The 23,592-nt window shown below is 44.3% G+C and overlaps 2 protein-coding genes across 6 annotated transcripts; one reads left to right on the forward strand and one right to left on the reverse strand.

Annotated features, from left to right (window-relative positions):
• Positions 1–331: 331 nt before the first annotated feature.
• si:ch211-141o9.10 (probable endonuclease 4) lies at positions 332–3,847 on the reverse strand. Of its 2 annotated transcripts, none has more exons than XM_041066814.1 (8): positions 3,769–3,847; positions 3,170–3,336; positions 2,868–3,077; positions 2,511–2,693; positions 1,545–1,676; positions 1,217–1,321; positions 914–1,043; positions 332–632 (listed from the first exon to the last, which is right to left on the reverse strand). In XM_041066814.1, exons 2-8 carry the CDS (start codon positions 3,333–3,335, stop codon positions 551–553), a joined length of 1,008 nt encoding a protein of 335 aa, XP_040922748.1. In that variant the 5' UTR covers position 3,336; positions 3,769–3,847; the 3' UTR covers positions 332–550. The 2 variants fall into 2 exon arrangements, with proteins under 2 accessions (XP_040922748.1, XP_040922747.1); XM_041066813.1 differs by lacking the exon at positions 3,769–3,847 and adding an exon at positions 3,468–3,588.
• tnrc6b (trinucleotide repeat containing adaptor 6B) lies at positions 3,764–22,078 on the forward strand. Of its 4 annotated transcripts, none has more exons than XM_041066809.1 (22): positions 3,764–3,901; positions 5,826–5,915; positions 7,618–7,639; positions 8,001–8,438; positions 8,572–11,535; positions 11,813–11,977; positions 12,121–12,317; positions 12,536–12,610; positions 12,808–13,011; positions 13,211–13,330; positions 13,534–13,659; positions 14,369–14,536; positions 15,280–15,399; positions 15,511–15,715; positions 15,942–16,109; positions 16,318–16,461; positions 16,717–16,860; positions 17,420–17,512; positions 17,911–18,114; positions 18,460–18,527; positions 18,795–18,934; positions 19,494–22,078. In XM_041066809.1, the coding sequence occupies exons 2-22, from the start codon at positions 5,859–5,861 to the stop codon at positions 20,059–20,061; spliced, it is 6,390 nt and encodes a 2,129-aa protein (XP_040922743.1). In that variant the 5' UTR covers positions 3,764–3,901; positions 5,826–5,858; the 3' UTR covers positions 20,062–22,078. The 4 variants fall into 4 exon arrangements, with proteins under 4 accessions (XP_040922743.1, XP_040922746.1, XP_040922744.1 ...); XM_041066810.1 differs by having other exon boundaries at positions 3,789–3,901; positions 5,829–5,915; XM_041066811.1 differs by lacking the exon at positions 3,764–3,901 and adding an exon at positions 4,533–4,559.
• Positions 22,079–23,592: the final 1,514 nt, after the last annotated feature.

Here is a 23,592-nt window from a genome sequence, read left to right on the forward strand (position 1 = left end):
TTTGTTGATCTCAGAGATAATTTCTGTAATGTGTATTTTCTGCTTTTAATGTTAAAGATCTTAACTTTGTATAAATTTGATAGTACTTACCTGAACAGTTCACTTACATGATCTGTTCACACGTGAACTTAAAGTCACTTATAACTATATTAGAGTTAAAAAATCTTAACTGAACCGTTAAATTTTATACTGTCACATGTGAATGTGCATGCAAGTTGGATTTCTGTCCACTTTTTCATCTCTGCCTTTATCCTTTGAGGCTCACATCAGGTTTGTGTTGCATTTGTGTGTTATTGCTGCCCTCTAATGGCTCATTCCGAACACAACAAATCTGTACAGGTCAAAAATCTTTTAACAACACACATTTATTCAATGGGAGACAAAGAGTATTTCTTTCTTAAACTTTTTACATTGTGATTAACAACCAAACAAATTCTGAATGTGTTTAAGGACAACGGCCTCCAGCATCCATCCACTTTGGTCCTTGACAAACACTAAAGTTCTCTTAACAGACACGAGCTGGAGTTTTACAGGGTTCACTTTAGCAGTGTTAATTCACCAGTGCGTTTTCTATTTTTTCCTCATAGAGGGAATAGAGAAGTTCAATCTGCTCGGCGTACTCGAATCCTGGCCTGTGGGAAGAGGACATAACAGTCGTGTTACAACTTCACTGAACAACTGAAACGCAAACTTGACTTATATATGAGGATCTGGTAGAGGCAGCTAATCAAAGTGGCCACAAAGTTGTTTTTTTTTAAATAAAACAAAAAGTATTATATTAGACCAAACGGATTTACAGTATACTTAGATTTTAAGATACTTATGCATGAGATAATGCATGAGATATAGCTATTTGGCAAACAACAAATTATGACTTTGAAAAAAAGATTCCTTGTCTCTGCAGTTATCTCACCGTCCAGGTGTCTCCAGGATCAGAGGGATATTGTCTAATCTGGGCTCATTGACAATGTCTCTGAAAGCAGAGATTCCAATGTGACCTTTACCAATGTCTTCGTGGCGATCGAGGTTGCAGCCCAGTTTACCTGCACATCAAAAAGATTGAAGCAACAAAGAGTTTATCAGTTTACATGCAAGAGGGTAGAATTCAGGAAAATGCTCGTTGGATAAATGTTGTAAACCAAACAGAAATTTTCAGTTCTTAAAGCACAATAGACCATTTCGCTAATCTGGGTGTTAATTATTTTTCTGGCTGCACCTTTGGAGTCATTGAGATGGACAGCTTTGAGATAGTGGAGCCCGACTTCCTGGTCAAACTCATTGAGCATAGCCTTCACTCCTCCCTCTGCAGCCAGGTCATATCCTACCAAGAAACGAAGAGCACAAAGAAAAAAATATAAAATATTTTGACGAGTCACCTCCAAATCAAAAGCTGCCTTGTTTTAAGCTTGGATATCAAGCAGATTTCAGGTTTATACAGTGGTACTAGAGGTAAACAGAAATGGTGCTGAACACTAACCGTTTATAGAGACTCTGTCTTCTACTGATTTTGTTAGACAAAAAGGTCAACCTGTGGTTTCACCTACCTGCTGCGAAGGCATGGCAGGTATCCAGACACACTCCAACTCTGGTCTGATCTCTCACTTTGGCTATGATGCTCTTCAGCTCAGAGAACTTACCACCCACTGTGCTGCCCTGACCGCTCATGTTCTCCAACACTGACCACATGGAGGGCAAAGGAAAGAAAGGCAGAATCAAGATTGAGTTTGCTGCTGCTGCTGCTTGTTCTTGAAGCACAGCCTGGGGGAATTTTGTGCTACTGCTTTAATGTTTTTGCAGGCATTTCACTGCAGTGTATTCTTGTCACACTGGTGGCATTTGGGGTATGTGAGTCAAAAAGACCGTGGTTGGTGCCATGAATCACAAGTAAGGCAAGAGCGATTTAGACTGCAGTCGGTTGTGCAAAGTTATGTATTAATCCAAAAGTCAATCTGAGGTCACATGGTTTTGTATGAGGTGTTGATGTGTCTGCAAAGAAAAAGTAAAAATCTACTTGTGGTAGTGAAATATTAATCTTCCTGGAGACGTTCAAAACACATTAAAGCTTAATTTTATTAATTACATGCAAAAGGAGTTAACGCACTAATTCAATCTGTGTGCACTGGGCTTGGCTTTGACTCCAAGTTCTATCGCTACACAAATATACCAGTGAGTGTCTGTGAGTCAGTGTTGGTGAGGTTTCTCCTGTTCCTCTTTCCAAATGCAGTTTTCCTGTGTTTAGCATGTGTCATTGCTGTTTTTGATACTTTTCCCCCTCTTGCTACATTATGTAATTTTGCAGTGTTTGCAACTGGCACATCAGCAAAATTGACTCTCTGGCCTCATTTTACCTCTAAGTGCCCCACAGCATCACAGAATCAAATACATTTAAACAGAGTTGTATCAACACCTCTGATAGTCGCCAACTTCCAGATGTTACAAGCTTCATCACAAGGGTATTTACCGCTGTGAAACTTCCTGCATGTTTCTGTTGTTTTGTCCAGCCCCTGTACCTGTAATCACAGTAGGCGTTTGCTGGTGAGCGTGGTTAATGGCGCCCGCTATCTTGTCCACACACTGTTCAGTGGTGATGGAGCCCAGCGAGGAGCCAGGATGGAAGTTGTAGAGGTTGAGGCCCAGGAGGCTGCAGCGGCTGAGCTCATCCAACAGCAGCGCCTGGCTCTTCTCAAACACATCTGGGCGCAACACGTTGACACAAACCAGGCGAGGTTGTCAGAGGAGAAGAGGAGACACATTTGGGAAGATGAAATAACCAATGCAAGACAAGGGCAGGTAACTAAGAGTAAGAGAGGAAGGGAGAAAAGTCAAGGACAGAATTTGAAGGAGAAATCCATCAGTGCATGACAAACCCTCTTTAGGAGACCCACAGTTCATCAGGTATGACCCATGAGGCAGGATGTGAGCTGGGTCAAACCCTTGAAGGGAAACTTGCTCCCTAAACTTGGCTGCAGCTGTCTCGTCCAGTGCGGGCCTCTTCCATGAGCGCTGGGAGCCCAGAAACAGGGCGAAACTGCTGCCACCCATCTCCGTGCAGGACTCCACTGCTTTCCATATCCCACCTGGGGAAACAGGTGGGATATGAGCGCAAGAACTGCGAGTGAGTGAGTCCGTGCGTCTTTTAATAACTTAAGGGGGTGACATTAGTCCTTACCTTGAATGCCAACATGAGCTCCAATGTATTTCTTATTTCCACGGTCCTTCCTCCGCTTATCTCCTCTCTCATCCGCCTCCTTCTCCTCTGTGTCCTCTCCTTTCTTCTCTACATCCAAAGCCTCCTCAGTTTTCCTTTTCCTTGCTCCTCTCTTTTTCGGACCCATGCTATCAGGAGAAAGTTATGAGCAGCGCTTATGAATTAGCAAATTGCAGCAAAATAGTAACGTTTTTTTTTTTTTTGGTTTATGACCTCAGTATCTATATTAAGGATGTATTATGGAGGACTGTTGACCTACGAAGCATGTAAAATGGTGCTAAGTTTGAATGTCAAAAGTTTATGAAGGTCAAAAAGCGTCTTTTATGCATCGCTCTCGGTAGGAACCAGCCAGTCAGAGAGCTTCCACGCAGCTGCCACAGGCTGGCCATTGGAGACGCTTCATACTGAGCAGCAAAATGGCCGCCCGTCAACCGACTGACTCCACAGCGCTTTGAAATTTAAATTCTTCTGCACATTAGGGTTTACACTATTACAACGTTAGTACTTATTTACAAATCAGTAGCTTATTGCGTGTGTATTTTTCATCATCTGCCACTTACTTGACTATCTGCTCAGGCGTCGCTGTTCTTGTAGCATCGACGAATGCCTCAAAAAGCTAAAAAAAAAATCGCACTGAAGCACTTTAGCTAAGCTAGCTAGCACGCTAGCTTTTCTTCATATGTGATTCTTGAGGTGAGTAGATTGATAGAACTCTAATATTTCTAAGCGTTTTGCCATGTCATGATTTGTGTGCATACATGATTACTGCAATACCTTTGTGGAGGAAATACCATGCCACTTCGCTCGCTAGCCAAGCTAACGCCGTTAGCCTGGCTACTTGAAGCCACTGTCGGTAGGTAACTTAGCTTACCCAGCTAGCTGCCTAACGTCCGATAGCATTAGGCACTGATGTAGCAGTATTGGTGGCTGTGCATTAGCAGAGCTGGCTATGTGGATTCGGGCTCGGTGTATTTGCTGTTTTAGGACCGCTGTGTAAACAAAGTAGTCACCAAACTTACTTAGGTTAATCTCTTTAACTCGTTATTGTGCGTGCTGTTCGGCGTATGCGTATTTTACAAGTATGGACACCACTCCTTGGTGTTTGCTATCGACGAAATATTTTATCAGCCATTGCTATCAGAATTGTCGCTTGTATAAACTTATAAGGACTGGGATGATGGCGGTTGGCTATTTCCGTTTATTATACACGGTTTAAGCGACTGTAACCAGCACTGTCTTTTCGCGAATGGTTTTTACCAATTTTTGGTTCCAGAAAACTCAGATCTTCTAATGCTATAACGTTAGCTAGCTAAATGCTGAAGAGGTTATAACAGCGTTGACAGGACAACAGGTAAGGTAACATTAGCCGGCGTAGCTTAAAAAAGCGATTTGAAGAGTAGCTGGACAGAGCTGAGTGCAGATCTGAAAGCTCTTTATAATCACTCTATTTTTATGGGTTTCTGATCCTGAAATGCCTCAGGTATGATGTTGGTTTCGTTTTCCGTGTTGCAAGGATCCCTACCTCTTGATCTGTTTACGGCAGTGAGCGAACACGAAATCAACTAAAGACAAACACCGTCAGGGCTTAGAAGTTCAATAGGTTTATGGATTTAAACCGCCTGTTCTCATGTAAGTTAATATACGGATGACCTGTATTTAGGCATGGTAATATGAGCTTAAATATTCTGTGGGATTTTGGTTAATGCCACATTTTCATATACTGCTGTTTTAGATTAGTGCATTCCTGGCTACATTACAATTGAATGACAACATTTCGAAGCCTATTAGACTGTTAAAGTTGAGCTAAATGAACAGTGAATGCCTGCCCATCTACTTTAGCAGTGTTTCTCTTTGTTTCTTTATTTTAGGAGAAAATCTTGTTCATGAATGTCTTTAAAGCTCATAACCCGGCCCTAAAACAGCATTACAGTCCTTTTGTAAATAATGAGGTATATGATCAAAACTATAATGCTAGTTAGATTTGTCTATATCAGCCTGCTCTGTGTTCCTGTATTGGGGTTCTTAATGACAGTGCATTATTTGGTGTTCTTGGACTGCACTTTTTTTTGTCTGACAGCTGTTTAATAGCCTAACCCCCAAGATTTGCTCATACTCCATCTTAGAGATAATTAAAGCACAAGCCTGGGTCTCAACCCTTCAGCTGGTAACTTGTTGTTTTCTTAGCCACATGCAGATTCAGTAAGTCTGCTGACAGGATGAGTTGGCTGACTAAAATCATACCTCTTGTAAACCATCTAAATTAGTTGAACCTACGGGTGTGATCAGCTTACACTGTTCTGCATGCTTCTGATAGGGATAATTAGTGTGTTTGTTGCCCACATGTCCAGCAGTATTCTTAGCTCTAGCACCTGATGGCTGATTCATCTAATCAAGCATATAGTCCATTGTCGCTTAAACACATGGTTGAAGGCTCACATGGCCATGTAGCAACTGTGATGCTGTCTTTTTCCCTTGATTTTAGCTGCAGTCATCAACTATTTCTGTCTTTTTGAGCAGTGTTTTACTACAGTTAAAAGACACTATCTACAAAAAGAAGCACTCAGTGATTTTTAAAATGATGAATGTGTGGCCACAATCTTTTTTTTTTCCTCTCTAGAAGAAAGGAGTATCAGGACAGGAGCAGTAGTTCATGGAAGACAAGAAAAGGAAAAAAGACGACAAACGGAAAAGGGAAGCCTCTCAGAAGGTGTGTGTGTTCATCTTATCGGCTGTTTCAGTAATACTCTTGGGTCCAGTATGCTGGGTTGAATCACTAAAATACACACAGACTGGCCAGCCAACAGTGTAACATGCCAAAAGAGACACTGATGACTTTTAAAATAGAAAAAACAGTTTGATTCTCTAGGGAACCATATTTGGTTTAAATTTTTATGTGGTGCTTATGATTTGCATCTGCTTCCCACAATGACTTGCAAACTCCTCCATCTGACACCACTGAACAAACATGTAGCAGCACCATGTTCAACAACAACGTTTGAGAACAAACATTATATTTTGTTTGGAGTATATTGAGGGGAGTGTGGCGTACACTGGCCTTAAAAACAGTTTTAACATAGGGAAATTTAACTTGATATGGCAAGGTTGTACTTGTTGCATTTAAATTTGTTGTCCTTAAAGCTGTGGCACTGTACAAGTTGGATAGATTAAATTCACATCTGTATCTTGTCAGATGTTGGTTTATGACAGTACGAGTACATGTCATGTAATGTACTCTTATGAGGGCTGGACGATAGTTTTTCTTAATGATGTGAAAAATTGTAATATGGTGAAAAAATTGTAATGGGACCTGCAGTTGCAGAAGATGACAAGATAATACCAAAGAAATGTAGTCATGTTACCTCTGATATGTAAATGTTTCAGTTTTGCAATGTCCGACATGGAACAGACCGCTGGGATGTGTGAAGTTTGTGAAAACTCTTTGAACTAAAAGTAGCAGCACGACAAACCTGTTCCATCACTAAAACAAAAGCATGCAGTGGCACCGGAGCAATGTTCATCTCCTTTAGATTCTGATACCAGCTTCCGTCCCATTTTCAAAACCACAGCTGAAAAACAGCAAACTTTAGCTGCCTAGTTTTCCAGTGTGACCACGAATGACAATAACCTGTTTTGTCATTATTGTTTGTTGATATTGCATATATGAAATATAGTTTTAATAAAGAAAACTATTTTTTAATCATGTTCTGTTTGAGTTCAAGTAGGCATAAAATTCTGTTAGATTTAATTATTTGGCCATATTTCCTTAACCCATATCATTGTCACGTAATGCTATCAAGTTCATGTCCATTGCATTGAATTATATGGTAATACAATATGTGATGTAAAACATTTATGTATTTACTATAGTTCAGCTCAGATAGTTGTTTTTTGGGGTAGGCAGAATGATTGCAATTTAGAATGTCATTCTAAGTGGACTTTTTTTTAAACTTTTGTAAGAAAATAAACATTTACATTGAGTGCAGTTTTGAAATATTTCATCAACTAGGGTGGAGCTTTAAGTTGCCCTGTTTTGAAAATATAAAATGGAGCTAATGGGAAGAAGAGCAAACATTTATGTTTGAATTAAGTCTGTCAGTGTTAGCAGAACGCTGTTTAAGACAAAGCAAGTCTCAACAACTACAGGATCTTGAATGTGGGGAATGATACATTTATCATCCTGGCGCACCTAGACGCAAGATTTTTTTTTTTTTTTTTTTTTTTTTATATCTAACCGCATTCACATTTTCATTCCTGTAAACCTCAAGTTGTCTCCTGTTTACTTTCTTTTTCATCTTTTCTCAAATCATGTTGGTTTACACGTTTCACATTTGAAGTGATATATATTTTGTCCTCACTTTCTAAAAGAATGGTTTAGCAACTAATTTACCTACTTTTTCTGTTTATTTTAGGTTACAGAACAAAAAAACAAAGGTAAGCAGCATATTGATGTACGTATATGTTTAAATGTAGGTGTTAGGTGTTGTTCTCCAACGTTCATCAATCCTTTTTTATAGATGATTAATTTTTTTTTATTGTATGTGTTTGTCCGTGTTTTAAAAAATTTCTTTTGTAGTTTTGAAAAACAAAAATGCTTAGCGCATTGTTCATGAACTCAAAACATCTGCATCAGGGAATTCTTTGTGGTATCCTCTTTTCCCTTATCTGTTTTATACCAAATATATGTTTACGTTAATAGAAAGTGAACTGTGTACTGTTCCCTTAAGATGTACTTGGTTAAATAATACTTAATTCCCTAACCTCTGTTTCTTTCTCTGCCTTGACTTTACTGCAGTGCCAGACTTGACCAAGCCGGCGTCTACCCAGTCTCCTGGCACTCAGAGCAGCTCTGCCTCCCCCAGCCCTGGACCCACCCCCTCTGCCTCCCCATCCCCAGCCACCTCGGGCCCTGGCAGCGCTGCCACCCCGTCACAGGGCGGCAACAATGCCAAGCGCCTGGCGGTGGCCAACGGACAGCCCACCTCCACCACCAGTTCTTCCTCCACCGCTGGCGGCCCCAGTGCTGCTGGAAACGGCAGTACAAGTAGCGGAGGCGGAGCCCAGGCGCCTCAGCAGCAACCGCGCTACATGCCGAGAGAAGTGCCGCCGCGATTCCGCTGCCAGCAGGACCATAAAGTGCTACTGAAGAGGGGTCAACCGCCACTGTCCTCCATGCTGCTGGGAGGGGGAGGAGGAGGGGATGGCCCAAATGCAAACATGGCTGCTGTCTCAGGTAAGCGTTAGGCATGCTGTAGGTCACACTTAGAATACATCTCTTCCGTGTAAAAGATTATTTAGATAATTCCTCTCAATGTTTCCTTCTTTTAACCCCTAACGTCTTTCTCTTGTTGGATGTGCTTTTTCAGATTCTGGTGTGGCGGCCTCCTCATTGGCCCTCACCTCATCATCAGTTGCTGCTTCTACTACTACTTCTAATTATGCAAATTCCATGTGGGGGACGAGCTCAGGCAGTCAGACCTCCTCTCAGGGCAGGGAGAAGGTGATTGTCGATGGCAATGACCTGGAGGAGTGGCCTAGCATCGCTGGCAGTGATGGGGGAGGAGCTTCTTTCACCAGGGCTGGAGGGGGCAGCAGCAACAGTGGAATGCCTGTGAATAGCATCAGTGCCTCTGGCAACCAATCCTCACCCACTTCCTCGTTCTCTTTGCCCAATGAATGTATGCAGTCGTCCAACGGTGTGGCATGGGGGACGGCTGCCTCCCAGGGTCATCTTGGAGGAGGGAATGCAGTAGCTGCAGCTGGGCCTCTGCTACAACAGCCCTCCTCACTTTCCAAAGCCTCCGCTGTGCCAGGGAGCCATGAAGCCAGTGGCCCCGTCGCCGGCAGCAGTGGGATTCCAGGTGCCAACTTCAGTCCAAATGCCAACCCTTCGGCCTGGCCTGCCCTGGTGCAGCAGGATGGGCCCGCTGCTGCAGGAGAAGGAGGTCAGTCTTCCTTCCATCACCAGGGCCCTGGAGGGTCTTTGTCTGCCAACAGTTCTGCTTCCCTGGGGCTGGGAGGTGGGGCAGGCGGGGTGCTGGGGGGCAACCCACCTTTATCTGTGAATCAATCAAGCACCCATCAGCACCAACTTCACCAAATGCAATCCAGAGACAGAGAGATGGGAGCGGGGAAGTGGGACAGCGAATCAGCGGGACCAAAAATCGCAGGGGGGGAAGGGGTTGGGGGAGGAATGGACCGTGGTGTGGGAGGAGGTGGGATGAGTGTGGGAGACCACAGCCTTGCCTCCTCATGGAGAGGCCAGCCTTCTTACCCTGCAGCTAACTCCAAAACGGGTGCCTCAAGGACTGATGGATGGGAGGGTGGAGCAGGTGGCACAGGGGGATTTGGAGCTGCTGAAGCAGATAATGGGACCTCGGGTTGGGGTTATCCAAGTTCCACTAGTGGGGTTAATGCTTGGGGCAGTGCAGGAACTGGTGGAAATAGTAGTCAAACCTCTGGGGTATCTCAGGGAGGGTGGGGGTCATCAGGAGGAGGGGAGAGAGGAGTTTCTGGTGGTGATTGGGGTGGGAGCTCAGCTGGCATTGGAGCTAATCCAGGAGGAGAGGGAATGGGTGGAGCCTGCAGCAGTAACAGCAGCAGCAGTGGGGGCAGCACAGCTGGCAACCCCCCTGCCACCTCTTCACCTTCTTCAACAGCCACCACTTTGACCAGAGCTTGGGACAATCAGAAGGGAGAAGGTGAAACTGGGGAATGGGGCGGGGGAGTAGGAGGACAGGGAGTACGGGGAGGATCTTCGTCCAGCGGTGGAAATTCCAGAAGCGGGAGCGGACCTAACAGCAGCAACAGTCGTACTCGCCGCCAGGCACCTAACACTGAAGCTGCCTTACAGAACCTCCTAAGCCGTTCTGATCTGGACCCACGAGTCCTTTCCAACACAGGCTGGGGCCAAACACAGATCCGACAAAACACGGCCTGGGATGTTGAAGAACAAGGAGGACAGAGTAAAGGTGGATCATCATCAGCTACATCAAAACATGCATCGTCACTTGGTGGTTCTACTCAGTATTCTGGTGGACCCAGGACCCTAATCACTGAATCAGTGGGTCCTGGGGTCAATCCTTCCCTGGTTCCATCTGCTGGTTCCTCCGGAGAGGGCTGGGAGAGCAGCAGCAACAGTAGCAGCAGTGGAGCCTCTCTGTCTGGGAGAGCCCCACCACCTTCAGGCCCTAACATGAGGAATCTTGGCGTCTCACAATCTGGGCCAGTGACCACAACAGGACCGGGTATGGGGTCAGGGATTGTACCAGGACATAACCAGCAGGGGAATGCTACAGGCTGGGGTGGAGAAGGGGTGGGAACTGGGGATGGCCAGGAGACCAAGGGTTGGGGGAAGGAGGAATGGAGAGATAGTAGTAGAGCAGGAAATGGAGGAGGGTGGGGTGATCTTGGGCAACAAGGTGACCCAGTGAGTGGAGGCTGGGGGGGTGGTCAGGAGGAGAAAGGGGCAGGCGGTTGGAAAGAAATGGGTGGGAATGGAGGAGGAAGTGGGTGGGGATCAGGACAGAAGGTTGGGGCAGGTAGAGACTGGGGAGAGCAGGAGTCCAAATCAAATAATGGAGGAGGAGGATGGGAGAATGAGAGGAAGAATGGAGGCGGAAACTCAGGTGGGGATTCAGGTGTGGGTGGCTGGGGAAGCTGGGATGATAATGCTCCACGGAGAACCTGGGGAGCAGGGGGCACAGGGGGAGGAGGGAATGGAGGAGGAGGGATGGGTGTTGTTGGGGGTATGGGGTCCAAACCCCATCAAAATTGGAGTGGAGGAAACAAAATGCACCAGATGCCAAACAGCCAGTTGGGCTCCATCACAGGCCCACAGGCACAACTGCAACAGCAACAATCACAGCCTCGCAATCAGCATCCACAGCTGCAGCAAGCGTTGGACCAAGGGGCTATGCAAGGGGGCGGGGGGAGGAAACCCATCTCTCAAGCCCAGAATCAGAACCAAAGCTCAGGCTGGACCTCGGGGCCCATCCCCGGTGGCCCCGGAGGAGGTGGAAGTGGATCTGAACCAAGCGGCTGGGAGGAACCCTCACCGCAGTCTATAAGCAGGAAGAATGAGATAGACGACGGAACATCAGCGTGGGGAGACCCAACCCATTACAACTACAAGCCAGTCAACTTGTGGGACAAGAACAGCTCCCCTGCGGGCCAGCAGCCTCATGTTCAGAGTCAGGCACAGCAGCAGCAGCAGCAGCAACAACAACAGGGACCTCCAATACAGCAGCAACCTAGCAGGCAGGCCACAGGGCTCGGCGGTAACAGAGACTTCAACACTGGCCATGGACCAGGGAAAGCTTCAGCTATGGGTAAGACAGTAGAAGCTGTGGATTTGAACACAATATTGTGATTTTGAAGATGTCATGTAGAATTGGGGGGGGGGGGGCTTAATTCATACATAGTTGTTTTTCATCCCGGCACCTGCTTGCTATCTTTATGGTTTAATCTCCAAAACCACATTAACAGCAGTCAGCCATGATGTTGTTAAGTTAGTGACTTCAATTGAATGGAGAGGTCATGTCCTTACTCAATGGATCTCAGTCAGGTTTCTCTGTCTTAACCTGTGTTGTTAATGTGTGTCTGCAGGTCCGTCTGGTTGGGGTGGTACTTCTCCAACTAGTCCTACAGTAGACAATGGCACAGCTGCTTGGGGAAAGCCTAGTGATGCCCCTTCTGGCTGGGGAGACCCTGACAATGCTGGAGGGAAGACAACAGGCTGGGGAAACCCTTCTCCCAACCCCATCAAATCTGGTTAGGAAGTTAAATAAAAACTAAAGCATATGTAGTTAAACATGACGTATAGCTTTTGAGATGCTTAATAGTTCAATATGAGAACATGAGAATAAATATTAATTTCATATCTGTTAATGGTATTGACTATTTTCCTCCCACAGGTTCAAAGTCTATGCAAGATGGCTGGGGGGACAAAGAGGGCTCTGTGGCAGCCTCTCGTCACTCGAGCTGGGAGGATGAGGAGGAGGGAGGTAGCATGTGGAACAGCGCGGGCTCCCAGGGAAGCGGCTCATCTTGGGGACAGGGAAGCAATGGTGGCTGGGGCCAGAGCCACAGCGGGAAGAAGCCCAGCAACAAGGTGGGTTACTGGTGGGGACACCTTGATAAAGGTAAAGCATGAAAAATTAAAGATTTATTCAAAGAAAAAAGGCACAATATTTGGGTTTAGAAACCTTCATGGGCTTAATGAAGGTAGAATAGAGATTGTTGAGATTTTTAAGAGTTATGCATATTTTGCCTGCAAAGTAACGCCACTGCTTAGCCATCATTTGATTTGACTTTGTATTTGTCTCTCAGGGTCCACTGAAGGCTGGCAGTGGAGACTCGTGGATGAGCCCTATCAACAGACAATTCTCTAACATGGGGCTGCTGGTAAGACAGCATTTTACTCACTACCTGAGTTTTATAAAGCAGGAAATGTTGAACAAGGCTGATTCATTTTTTTCCAGAGCTTTGTTATTTAGCCAAAATGTACAAGTATTTACTAGGTGGGAATTTCCTACTCGGTAATGATGGTGCTTTTACTGTTGATGGTCATGATCATGACTGTGGCCTTTTCTACTGGACAGAATGATGATCCCAGTGGCCCAAACATTGACCTGGCTCCGGGTTCTCTCCAGGAGAAGAAGATGGAGGCGGAGAAACGAGGCATGGGAATGAATGATTACAATGGAGACATGAGGAAGGGAGGGAGAGGAGGAGGGGGGATGTCTTATCGTCCACCTGGTTCCAAAGAGGCAGCACCTGGGGATGCTGGTTCCTACTATGACAAGGTAACATTCCATTGCCACCTTAGCAGCCTTTGTCTTTCTCATGTCTAGATAACATTTTGTCCTTTATCACTGTTCTTTATTTCCTTCTGTGATTCTACCTTTTCTCCCTGGTCTGCCCCATTTCTCCTTGTCTCGACCCTCCCCTACCTTTCCTTTACCACCACTCAAATTGGTCTTCACCTGGCTGTCACTGTGACAGACCTTGCCTTTGACCAATCAGGATGGGTGCCTTGGGGAGGAGGGTCCTTGCTCTCTGTACTCACCACCCACTGTCTACAAACCCCATTCCCTCTTCAACCACACTATCCCCTTTAGACAAGTAAGATAACTGCTCCTCTTGTTTCTGTCCTACCATCTTTACATAAGATTCTTGTAGTTATCTGTTTTTGTAAGATAGTCATACAGTTATGCCCCCACGTGTTTCTTCTCCAGTTTGATGTCACATTCTCCCATATTAGTGTGTTTTTCATATCTATTTCTCTGCTGTTATGGAGATTTAATTTTCCTGATCTTCAATCACAGGGCGGTCACAGTATCTTTGGCGGTGGTGGAGGGATGGCCCAGTCAAGACACCAGCCAAGTGTCCCACCCATAAACCAGTCCCCAGGGATACGAGCGCAAGTGCCTCATCAGTTCCTGTCACCTCAGGTATTTAAGCTTTGGTACTCTCTAATCAGTATTCTTTCCACCTGATGATATGTTTCGCTCGTTGACACAGTAACCGAGTGGGTTGGCTGTCAGTGTAAAACATTCGTAGGAAGAGCCAACTTTACTTTTTATGTGTGAAACTGAGTAACCAGTAAAAAAGCTGACTGACTTACCTCAAGTTTGTTGAACTCTTTGCAATGTCCATTTCTATATTCTTGCTTGTAAGGGCAATCGCTGTGACTCTTTGGGTCATGATCAGCTGGTGTTCAGCTCTTCTAAAATACTCAAACAACTTAAGGGTTAAACCAACATGGGATTTGCTGCTGCTGCTGCTGTATGTTTTTAGCTCTTGTAATTGTCTGATTCCTCTATCTATGAGCTTACACATCAGGTCTGCTGACTGTGTGCACAGCGTCTATTAGTCTGTGCGGTTCCAAGGCTGCATAATCATTCCTCAGGACAACATTGACCATGTCTCCTGCTTACTTCTAAAGAATACAAAGGGAAATGCACATCTTGTCCAGGAATTGAATCAATTTCATTCACTCACTCAGGTCGAGTCACTTGTTAACACTAGCTAATGAGAACATGAAAGAGAATCAATGTTAATCAGGGAGAAACACTCAGCTAATATGGTTGCTAGTGGTTACAGCACCAAAGCGTTTCTGTGGTAACAGGTGTGCCTGCCTGCCGTTTGGTCTGTCTCCAGGTGCCAGGCTCTGTGCTGAAGCAGATGCCCCCTCCCAGCGGGAGCGTGGGGGGTGTTGGCGGCGTTGGAGGAGTGGCAGGAGTCGGGGGAGGTGTGTTCCCTCCACAGCTGTCCCCCCAGCATATTGCCATGCTAAGCCTCTACCCACCTCACATTCAGTTTCAAGTGGTGAGAAGCAGCACAATACATCTCTGAAAGCCACTGCATGGTTCCATCACAGGTCTGCGGAGTCTGGAAATGTTTAGAGAAAGGATGTGATCATTTGACTGTCCTGAACCGTTTGAAAATTTCACACTAACTTTCAAAAATGATGGAAAAGAAGTTTGCAGTTTGTTTTGGACAAATGTTTCTGCTGTTTGCAACATGCACTTTCACATCACAGAAGACTTTGTGATGTGTGAGTGGATTTTACTCCTGACTGTGTCTTTTGTTTTCCTTATGGAATAATTCTTATGTATAGAGTGACATAGTCAGGAGCAGTGTATGGTGATTCATGATAAATTATCCTAAACAACCACAAAATCCTTGAAATCAGATCACGCTATTAGGTGAGAAAATGTAGATTTTGGAAATATGGAGGAGAAAACCTGTTAGCAAATGTGTGCGTCTATAAATGTTTTACACGCACACCTGCATGTATATATATCTTTTTTTTACATAAATTGTGCAAGGATTACACTTCAAAATCACTCCGCAGACTTCTGTAACACTGATGTATTTTCATGAAACAAACTTGTTAAAGCTATGACTCACTGACCAAATATTTAACTAATGACGATTACCTCTTAGAGGAGCCAAAAAATGACTCTTGGTCTGCACAGCAGTCAGTTGGTAAATGCATTTTTGTCTCCGTTGTCTTCTCACTCCTCTTTTGTTTCTTTTTCTGTTTCATTCTGTCTGTGTTCGTTCAGGCTTGTCAGCTCCTCCTCCAGCAGCAGCAGCAGCAGCAGCCACAACCACAGCAACAGCAGCTACTGCAAAACCAGAGGAAATTCACGCAGAATGTGCGACAGCAGACCGACCCTCAGCAGGTACACACACTTGTCTTACTATAGTAATCCTCACATATCACACACTCTTGTGTTACCTTTTTACTTCCACCTCCCAGCTGTTGACTCTTGTTTTTTGTCGTGTCTCCTTAGTTGGCCAGGATCATGGCAGTGCTCCAGCAGAGGCAGCAGCAGCAGCAGGTCGGGGGTTTAGGCGGCAGCTCAAAACTCTCCCCCTCCCACCATGGTGGAGGTGGCATAGGGGGTCCCAAACTGCCTGTGGCTGATCCCCTGCCCCATCCAGGCCTGGCAGGCTCTATGGCTGACCTGCACCAAAAAACTCTTGGACCATACTCTGGTGAGCGATTCCTAGACCGGTTTTATGGAACATACACTCACTCATTGCACCATAGTGTGCATGTAGTACAGTTACCAGAGATCACCTGTTAAGCCACAAACAGTTTAACACTGTGAAATATTTCTTTGCTTTGATTTTACAGAATTTGGCTTGTTAAGTTTTTGTATCACCAGATGGTTAAACATAATAAAGTCCCTCATGTTTGTGTGTCTCTTCCTGTGAGCAGGTTTTGGTTCTGGTGTGAACCTCCCAGGTCTGGACCTGGGTGGTTCTGTGTTGGGTGGCCCTGGGGGCATGAAGGACTTGGGGAGTCAGCAGTCCCGATTCAAATGGATGATGGAGGGGCACTCATCTCCAGACACACCCTCACCTGAGAACGCATTCCATAAAAATGGTGAGCTGTCTTTGTTTTTGTTTTTTTCTTAAATATTTTTTTTCTTCATACAAACCTTGTGCTTGATAAGACGTGGGATGAATGAGTGTTGAGGCAGATAAAGTGTTAATGGGATTAGATGTGTTGTCACATATTAAGGTGGTTTGGGAAGCCATCTGGTGTTCAGTGATGTAACATACATTATCATCATCCTCCGACAATCTCCCAGGTCCTGTCACCCCCATAAAGATGCCGGGGGGCTCGCCCTACTCTCAGTATGACATGATGGTTGGAGACGGGCTGGGTGACAACTGGCATCGCACCCCTGGAAAGATGGTTACCAAGCCTACCACCACGCCCAGCTGGCCTCCTGGTTAGTGACAAGTTATAGTAGCCAGATGATCCAAGAGGGTTTAAAATAAGATAATGGGAGAAGAGAAGTTTTTGCGTTTCTGTAGGAGTGTGTTCTCTCTAACTCCAGAGCAATGACCTGTGATATTTTCCATGTGGAAGTGTTGATTGCGATTCAGTATTGTCTTCTGGTGATGAATGTGTCATATTTCCTCGACCTGCACGCTTGCCTTGAAGAACCGGCTACAGCAGACCTCATGTATATTCCTTTTTTTAGAGTTCCAGCCTGGTGTGCCCTGGAAGGGAATTGACCGTGTGGACCCTGAATCTGACCCTTATATGACCCCAGGGAGCATGATGGGAAACGCGGTGTCCCCCAGCCTCAATGATACTGAGCACCAGTTGTTACAAGACAATACAGGTAAGCATTTGTCTGACAGTGGTTGAGAACAGCAAACTTACCTTTACATTTATTTTTGTTTTGATTTGTTTTTCTGCGCTCCCTGAAGTTATGTTTTTTTTCTTGTTGTTTTTTAGTTCCCAAAATTTTGCTTGTGTTCACTTTTTATATAAATTACCTGTCTGTGTACATAAGAACTTCACGATAGACATTAACTATGATTGCCAAGATGCATTTCAGCAAGAAATATCCAATCACTGTGTGTAAAGTGCTGCCAATGGTGGGTGGAAGCTTAAAATGACAGTGTTGAGAAAACAGAACACAGCAAACTGCAGCTTAAATCTATTCACTTCACACTTCTCAGGAACAAGGTTGAAATAATGAAAACTGACCCATCAGATAAACCTATAGGATCATCACATCATCCGGGAACATTCCCTGTGTTTCTATTTTCAGTACCATTAAGGATTTTAAACAAGCCTCCATAAATGTATGTTAAGTCTGTGTGTTGGAATAGCTTTTAGTCATTCAGTAATGAAGTAATTTCTAACAGTGCTGGTTTTTTTTCCTTTGTTTGCAGATTCCACCCCTCCCCTCAACACCTTGCTGCCTTCACCTGGTGCCTGGCCCTACAGTGCCTCAGACAGTCCCCTCAACAACGCACACAACTCAGGTAACTACACACGGGCACATAGTGTCTCATTGCTGTGCTGATGTGTTGTTCTGTCTTGACTTTCTGTTTCTCCCTCTCGTGTTGTCCCTGCCTTGATGTCTTTATTGTGAAAAAAAGTTAAAAAGTATATTTAATGAAATGTTTGGCTACTAATGAGGACCATTTAGACGTATACTACGTGACTGAAAGATTTGCTATTTTCACTTAAATTGATAGTTCAAATTTGTCAGATAATGCCATAATAACTGAAGCAGAAATCAATCACTTAAAACAGTGATTTTAGAACAAAGTTAATATAATTTTGATTTTGCAACCACTTGGCTAGTTTGTAGTCAAAACTTGGCTGCCTGCACCGCCATCAAAACTAGAGCTAACTGTTGATTTCTCTCTCCCTACAGCAAAGTACACAGACTACAAGACCAGCTGGCCCCCAGAGCCCATTGGACACAAGTCCTGGAAAGCCAACCGTGGCAGCAGCCAAATCCAGCTGTCCCGCCCACCTCCAGGACTAGCCAGTCAAAAGCAGTCATCACCTTCCCCTTGGTCAGGAGGAGCCCCTCGACTGGCTGGCCGGGGCTGGGGTGGTGGCTCCAGCACCACTGGTAACGCTCTCACGCATTATTCATGTTTTTTTTTTTTTTAGCGACAAGGTTGCCCCTTTCCCCTCAGTCAGACATGGCACTTGTTGAAATATTCAGCTGATTTAAATGTCCACCGGAGATAAAAACAACTGGCTCTGATTGCTGAGATACAACACAGTGCTCTTTTAAACTCAAGAGTCCATTTATATTTGATTTGAAGAGAAGCCAAGCTCCGGTTAAAGCAGCGAGGAAAGTTATTCATCATTTATTACGTTTGAGACGCTGAGGGGAAAAACAGAATGGGGTTGTGTTTACAGGGGATGTTGAAAACTCTCACTCAGATTTTTTTTCTCTCTCTCTCTGCAGGCTCGACCTGGAGCGATGGCAGCTCTCGGGAAAGCTGCTGGTTGGTGCTCAGCAACCTCACACCACAGGTGCAACCACACACACATTTTACAGATACAAGTGCTGTGGGGAAAATCCAGAGTAAAAATTTTTTTTGTTGTTGATGTTTTGTTGTAGAGCTGTAACCACTCTAATACTGGCAGGCTTGTTTAGACTCACTTCATGCCTGCACTAATCATAAACAGGCACAAAAAATTAATTCCACATGGAAACGCTGCTCTGAGTTTCATACCTCAGCCCATTACTACCATTCTTCCATTTAAGTTCACCACCGTGCATGTTGTATATTCCTGCAGATTGATGGCTCTACACTGAGGACCATCTGCATGCAGCACGGCCCCCTGCTGACCTTTCACCTTGGACTGACCCAGGGCACAGCTCTGATTCGCTACGGCTCCAAACAGGAGGCAGCCAAGGCCCAGAGCGCTCTCCACATGTAAGACAGTCTGTTGTTTAGATAACGTCTTTATATTATCACTCTCATGTCTCTGTGGTAAATATGTAGCCAGTTAACTTGGCTTAGCTTAGCTTAGCGAGGAAACAGCTGGCCTGACGACATCCACAGGCAACTAAATCTGCCTACCCGGGCCTCCAAAGCTCACAAATTAAAACATAGCTTGTTTGTTAAATCTGTATAAAAAAACTGAAATGTATTAATGATCATTAACTTTTTACATTGGTGATGTGCCAGACTATTTTCTTGCCTGGACCATGAGAAACTACAGGAGGTTAATGGTGTAAAGTGTTCTTACTCTTCTGTGTTTGTACAGATAGAACTAAACAGATGTAATGTGTTAATAAGTGAGCTTTAGAAGGGATTTTTACCTTTGGACAGAGCCAGGCCAGCAGTCAGCATTTATTTTATGATACAGTATAATTTATTGTAAAACTCAGTTCATTGTAGTTCACTCAGAAGGTTAAAAAAATCTTTAAAGCCACTTATAAAACCCATACAGCATTTAAGAGGAACTGAGAGACTTTTTTGTTTTTCCCAGGTGTGTTCTGGGTAACACCACCATCTTGGCGGAGTTTGTGAGCGAGGAGGATGTGGCTCGTTACATTGCACATTCCCAGGCTGGAGGAGCAGGTAGCGGAGGAACCACAGCCGGTTCTGCAGGCTCCGGGCCTTCTGCAGCCTCAGCGGTGGGCGCTAACAGTAACGGAGGAAGCTGCGAGAGAGGTGGAGCGGGAGGCAGCAGCGGGGGAGGAGGAGTAGAAGGAGGATCCTCAGCTGGAGGAGCAGGAAATGGAGGAGCCGGGTCTTCCAGCTCTGGGTGGCAGAGTCTGGACAGCACAGGCAGCTCATCGGACCAGTCCGCCACCCAGGGACCCGGGCTGGGCATCTTTGCCCAGTGGAGCAGCAATGGGACGGGGGTGGGCGGGGCTGGAGGTGTGGAGGCTGGAAGGCAGGGCCTGTGGGGGGGAATGGGTGGGATGAGCGGGGCAGGGTACCCTAGCAGTAGCCTCTGGGGTTCCCCGGCACTGGAGGATCGTCACCAGATGGGCAGCCCCGCCTCACTGCTGCCAGGGGACCTGCTGGGCGGAGGGGCCGACTCCATCTAAGGGTCCGACTGACACACACATATTTTACACCCATGTTGTAATACATATGTCACACTCTGTACTTATTTACATGCAGAGATGACGTGAATTATAGCTACACTGGTCACCCAACACTTAACACTCAACATTCATACTACACACAGGTTACATTCAGTACATGCACACATTATTTTCACACATACACATTAAACCGCTTAACTTTAAATGAAGACAACAGTAAAACTTGAACCGGAGAAAAAGGTGAAATCCATTAAACTCTTTAGGACTCAACTGGATAGCTCTTTGTCTTTTTACTCCAAATCCCGCCATCTGCATTCAGAGACCCGATCACTCAGGCATGCACTGTAGACAGGCTCAGCCAGAGTCGTACATGTCAACAAGTTTAGCTATTGCTGTTTTTAGTGTGCCACAATTTTTTTTTTCTTTTTGTATTACTATTTAATGGTTGAATCTCAAAATTCAGACTTGCAGACTGAGCCCTCGTAGACCTAGCAGGTGTACTTTTGAGTTCTCATGTTTGGAAGCTTGAGAGTGGGGAAGGATCTGGAGTTTGTAGAAATTTTGGGACAGCGCCACACTACTGAATCAAATGGACCATCAGCAACCGTTGAGATCTGGAAAAGGCGAGTGTTTTTAGTAGGTACCGACACCTCTACCTTGGTGGAAATATGCCAATCAACATGGGACCCAGGGTATAAAAAAAAAAAAAAAAAAATCTAAACAAAAACAACATTAGCCAAACTTGCACTATATGCCTTTGGGTTTGTTGTTGACACATCCTCCACAAATCCCTCCATTTTTGAAACAGAGCTACAACACAACAGACCTTACAGGACGACTAAATGTTACAACAGCAGTGGCCTTGGCTAACACCCAGCGGCCGCCCGCCCGCCATGTCAGCAGCATCACACCTTCTCATCAGTTACATACTTATATTTGACAAGCAAAATTGTATCTCCTTGTTGATGTACGTCGGTTGTTTATCATTATTTTTTCTGTTTTAAAAGAAAAAAGAAATGTGTGAAACTTTGTGGAAATCCAGAGATGTCCTTTTTTTTTCTTTTTTTTTTGTTCTTTGCCCTTCAAACACTGACCTCGCTATTGTATTTTTTCTTACTCGAGAAAGCAAGTTGGTTATTATATATTGTTATGATGTTAATGATGACTATGATCACTTATTTACTCGCTGTACAAGGTGCCCTCCTGCCTGCCTGTGTGTGCATGAAAGGAGTGTTGACAGTATGTCCGAATGGAGGAGGATGTGATGATGATGATGATGATGATGATCGGGAGTGTCTGTGTTAATGCTACAATGTTGAATGTTTTTCTTGTTGTTGTTTTTCTTTTTCTTTCTTGTCCATGAGAGATTCATGAGAAACGTTTGTGTGAATGTTTGTGCTTGCTTTTGAACACTTATCTGCTGCAGTCAGGGAAGTGAATAGATGTTAATCTGACAGCTTGCATTTGAGAGAAAAGGTTGTGTGTGTGTGTGTGTGTGTGTGTGTGTGTGTGTGTGTGTGTGTGTGTGTGTGTGTGTGTGTGTGTGTGTGTGTGTGTGTGTGTGTGTGTGTGTGTGTGTGTGTGTGTGTGTGTGTGTGTGAGAGAGAGGCTGACAGTTGTGATAGCTAAAAAGTTCAAAAACATTGGCACTATTGCATATGTCTCTTAAGTTGTGTTTTTTAGCAGCGGTTTTGTTCCTGTTTGTATTTTTTTTTTTTTTTTGTCAAATGCAATAAGAGAATGATATTTAGTTTTTAAGAAGAAGCAACCAACTGAAGGCATTTCTGTTAAGATGCCAAATCCTACCATACCAAGCTGAGCTGGAACAGTGTTTTACAGACACGTTAAAGACATTACATATGTTTTACTGTTTGTTTTTTATTATGTATCGATTTAAATTAAGTCAGTCTTTATTATCACTCCTGTTCAGGATGTTTTCATTTATTTCAGATGTTACGAAAAGGAGAGGAAATTAATTTAAAGCAGAAAAGAACAAGATAATAAAGGTTGAATTGAAGTCCGTGGTGGTTTGTTGTTTGATCTGTGCGATGGCCGTGTTCACAGTTGACCTATAGGATGTCAGGTATTCGTGGCATATTTTCCTCTGCTGTTTCAAAATGTCAACCATGTCATGACTTCACATGTTATTCCTGTGCCGAGTGACAGCGAAGTCAATAGGACTGTCTGACAATGCAGCACTGTGACGTGGCTGAGTGCAGGGTGTTTCTTTCACCTGAGAGAGATTCAGAACTTACCCTATATTTAGCAGTCCTAGAAACGTTCATGTTAATGTCAATGCTGCATTTATTCTCGAGCACTTCCCTCTCTGATGGGAGTAATTATACAGCAGAAAAGTTGAAGGTTCCCCTCTGATGTACAGCTCTGGCAAAGACGAATTCAGACTCACAAACACTGGCAGACCTTCGTGTTGTGCTGTACCGCCTTATTTGTGTTTTCTGACAATTTTGCGTTAATTTCATGTTGTGTAAAGCATTTCCTGCGCTGTGAAGTTGGCACAGCAGGTGTCTTTTTCTTTTTCCCTACTTTGTCTTTTCACACCACAGTCAACATAAGCTAATGTTTGCTGTTTTGATTTTTTTTTTTTTATGGTGCCCTGAGAGGCACAATTTTTTTTTTTTTTTGGGTAATACTCATTTTAGCTTCATGAGGCTGAAGTGCATCACTACCTACATCTAAAAGCATTCATGTTTTCTTCCAGGCGATTTTTAATTTCTCCATGCATTCTAATTACAAGGTACATGTATGTGAGCAAAACAAAAAAACAGATAATAATAATGTCTCTCAGGGCTTCTGTATTTTTCAGTCCCAACAGACTAACTGAATTAGCTGCTAGCCTTCTTTTGTTCAAGTTAGGCTAATTTAAACTTCACTTAGAGGCTCTGTTGTTACCATTAGTGCAATCAAGTTGCTTTCACAGGATTATTGGCATACTTCTCTGAGTTATTCCCCATTTCATTAGTTTTAATGATACTCCCTACTGATATATTGCTTAAATATATTTTACTGGACCATTTATTTTCAGTCTTCCAGAGACCAAACCTAAACTTTGTCAGTACTTTTTTTTAATTGAGTTCCTGTTCGTTGGTCTTTGCTGTATCCTGAATAATACACAAAGTCTCCAGTTACAGGCCTATGACCAAATGTAAAATTGTGTGGTATGAAGTAAATAATGTTTTGTCAGGAGCACTAGAGAGGGCTGGTTACACTTTTCCCATATACAGGTCAATGCATCAGCATTTTGCTTCCTATATGTGGACAGGAGCACTGACCTGTCCATGCTATATATATATATATATATATATATATATATATGTGTGTGTGTGTCTGTCTGTCTGTCTGTCTGTCTGTCTGTCTGTCTGTCTGTCTGTGTGTGTGTGTGTGTGTGTGTGTTTATATATATATGTATATTTTTTTCCTGCACTGTGTTGGTGCACCACATGTGTTGGTGTGAACATATGCAGCAGCTTTGAGTTCGGGGTGAGCTTCATTCATGCCTGTACGACAACCAGC

The sequence above is a fragment of the Toxotes jaculatrix genome, chromosome 21 (assembly GCF_017976425.1).
Source record: "Toxotes jaculatrix isolate fToxJac2 chromosome 21, fToxJac2.pri, whole genome shotgun sequence".
Taxonomy (NCBI): Eukaryota; Metazoa; Chordata; class Actinopteri; family Toxotidae; genus Toxotes; species Toxotes jaculatrix.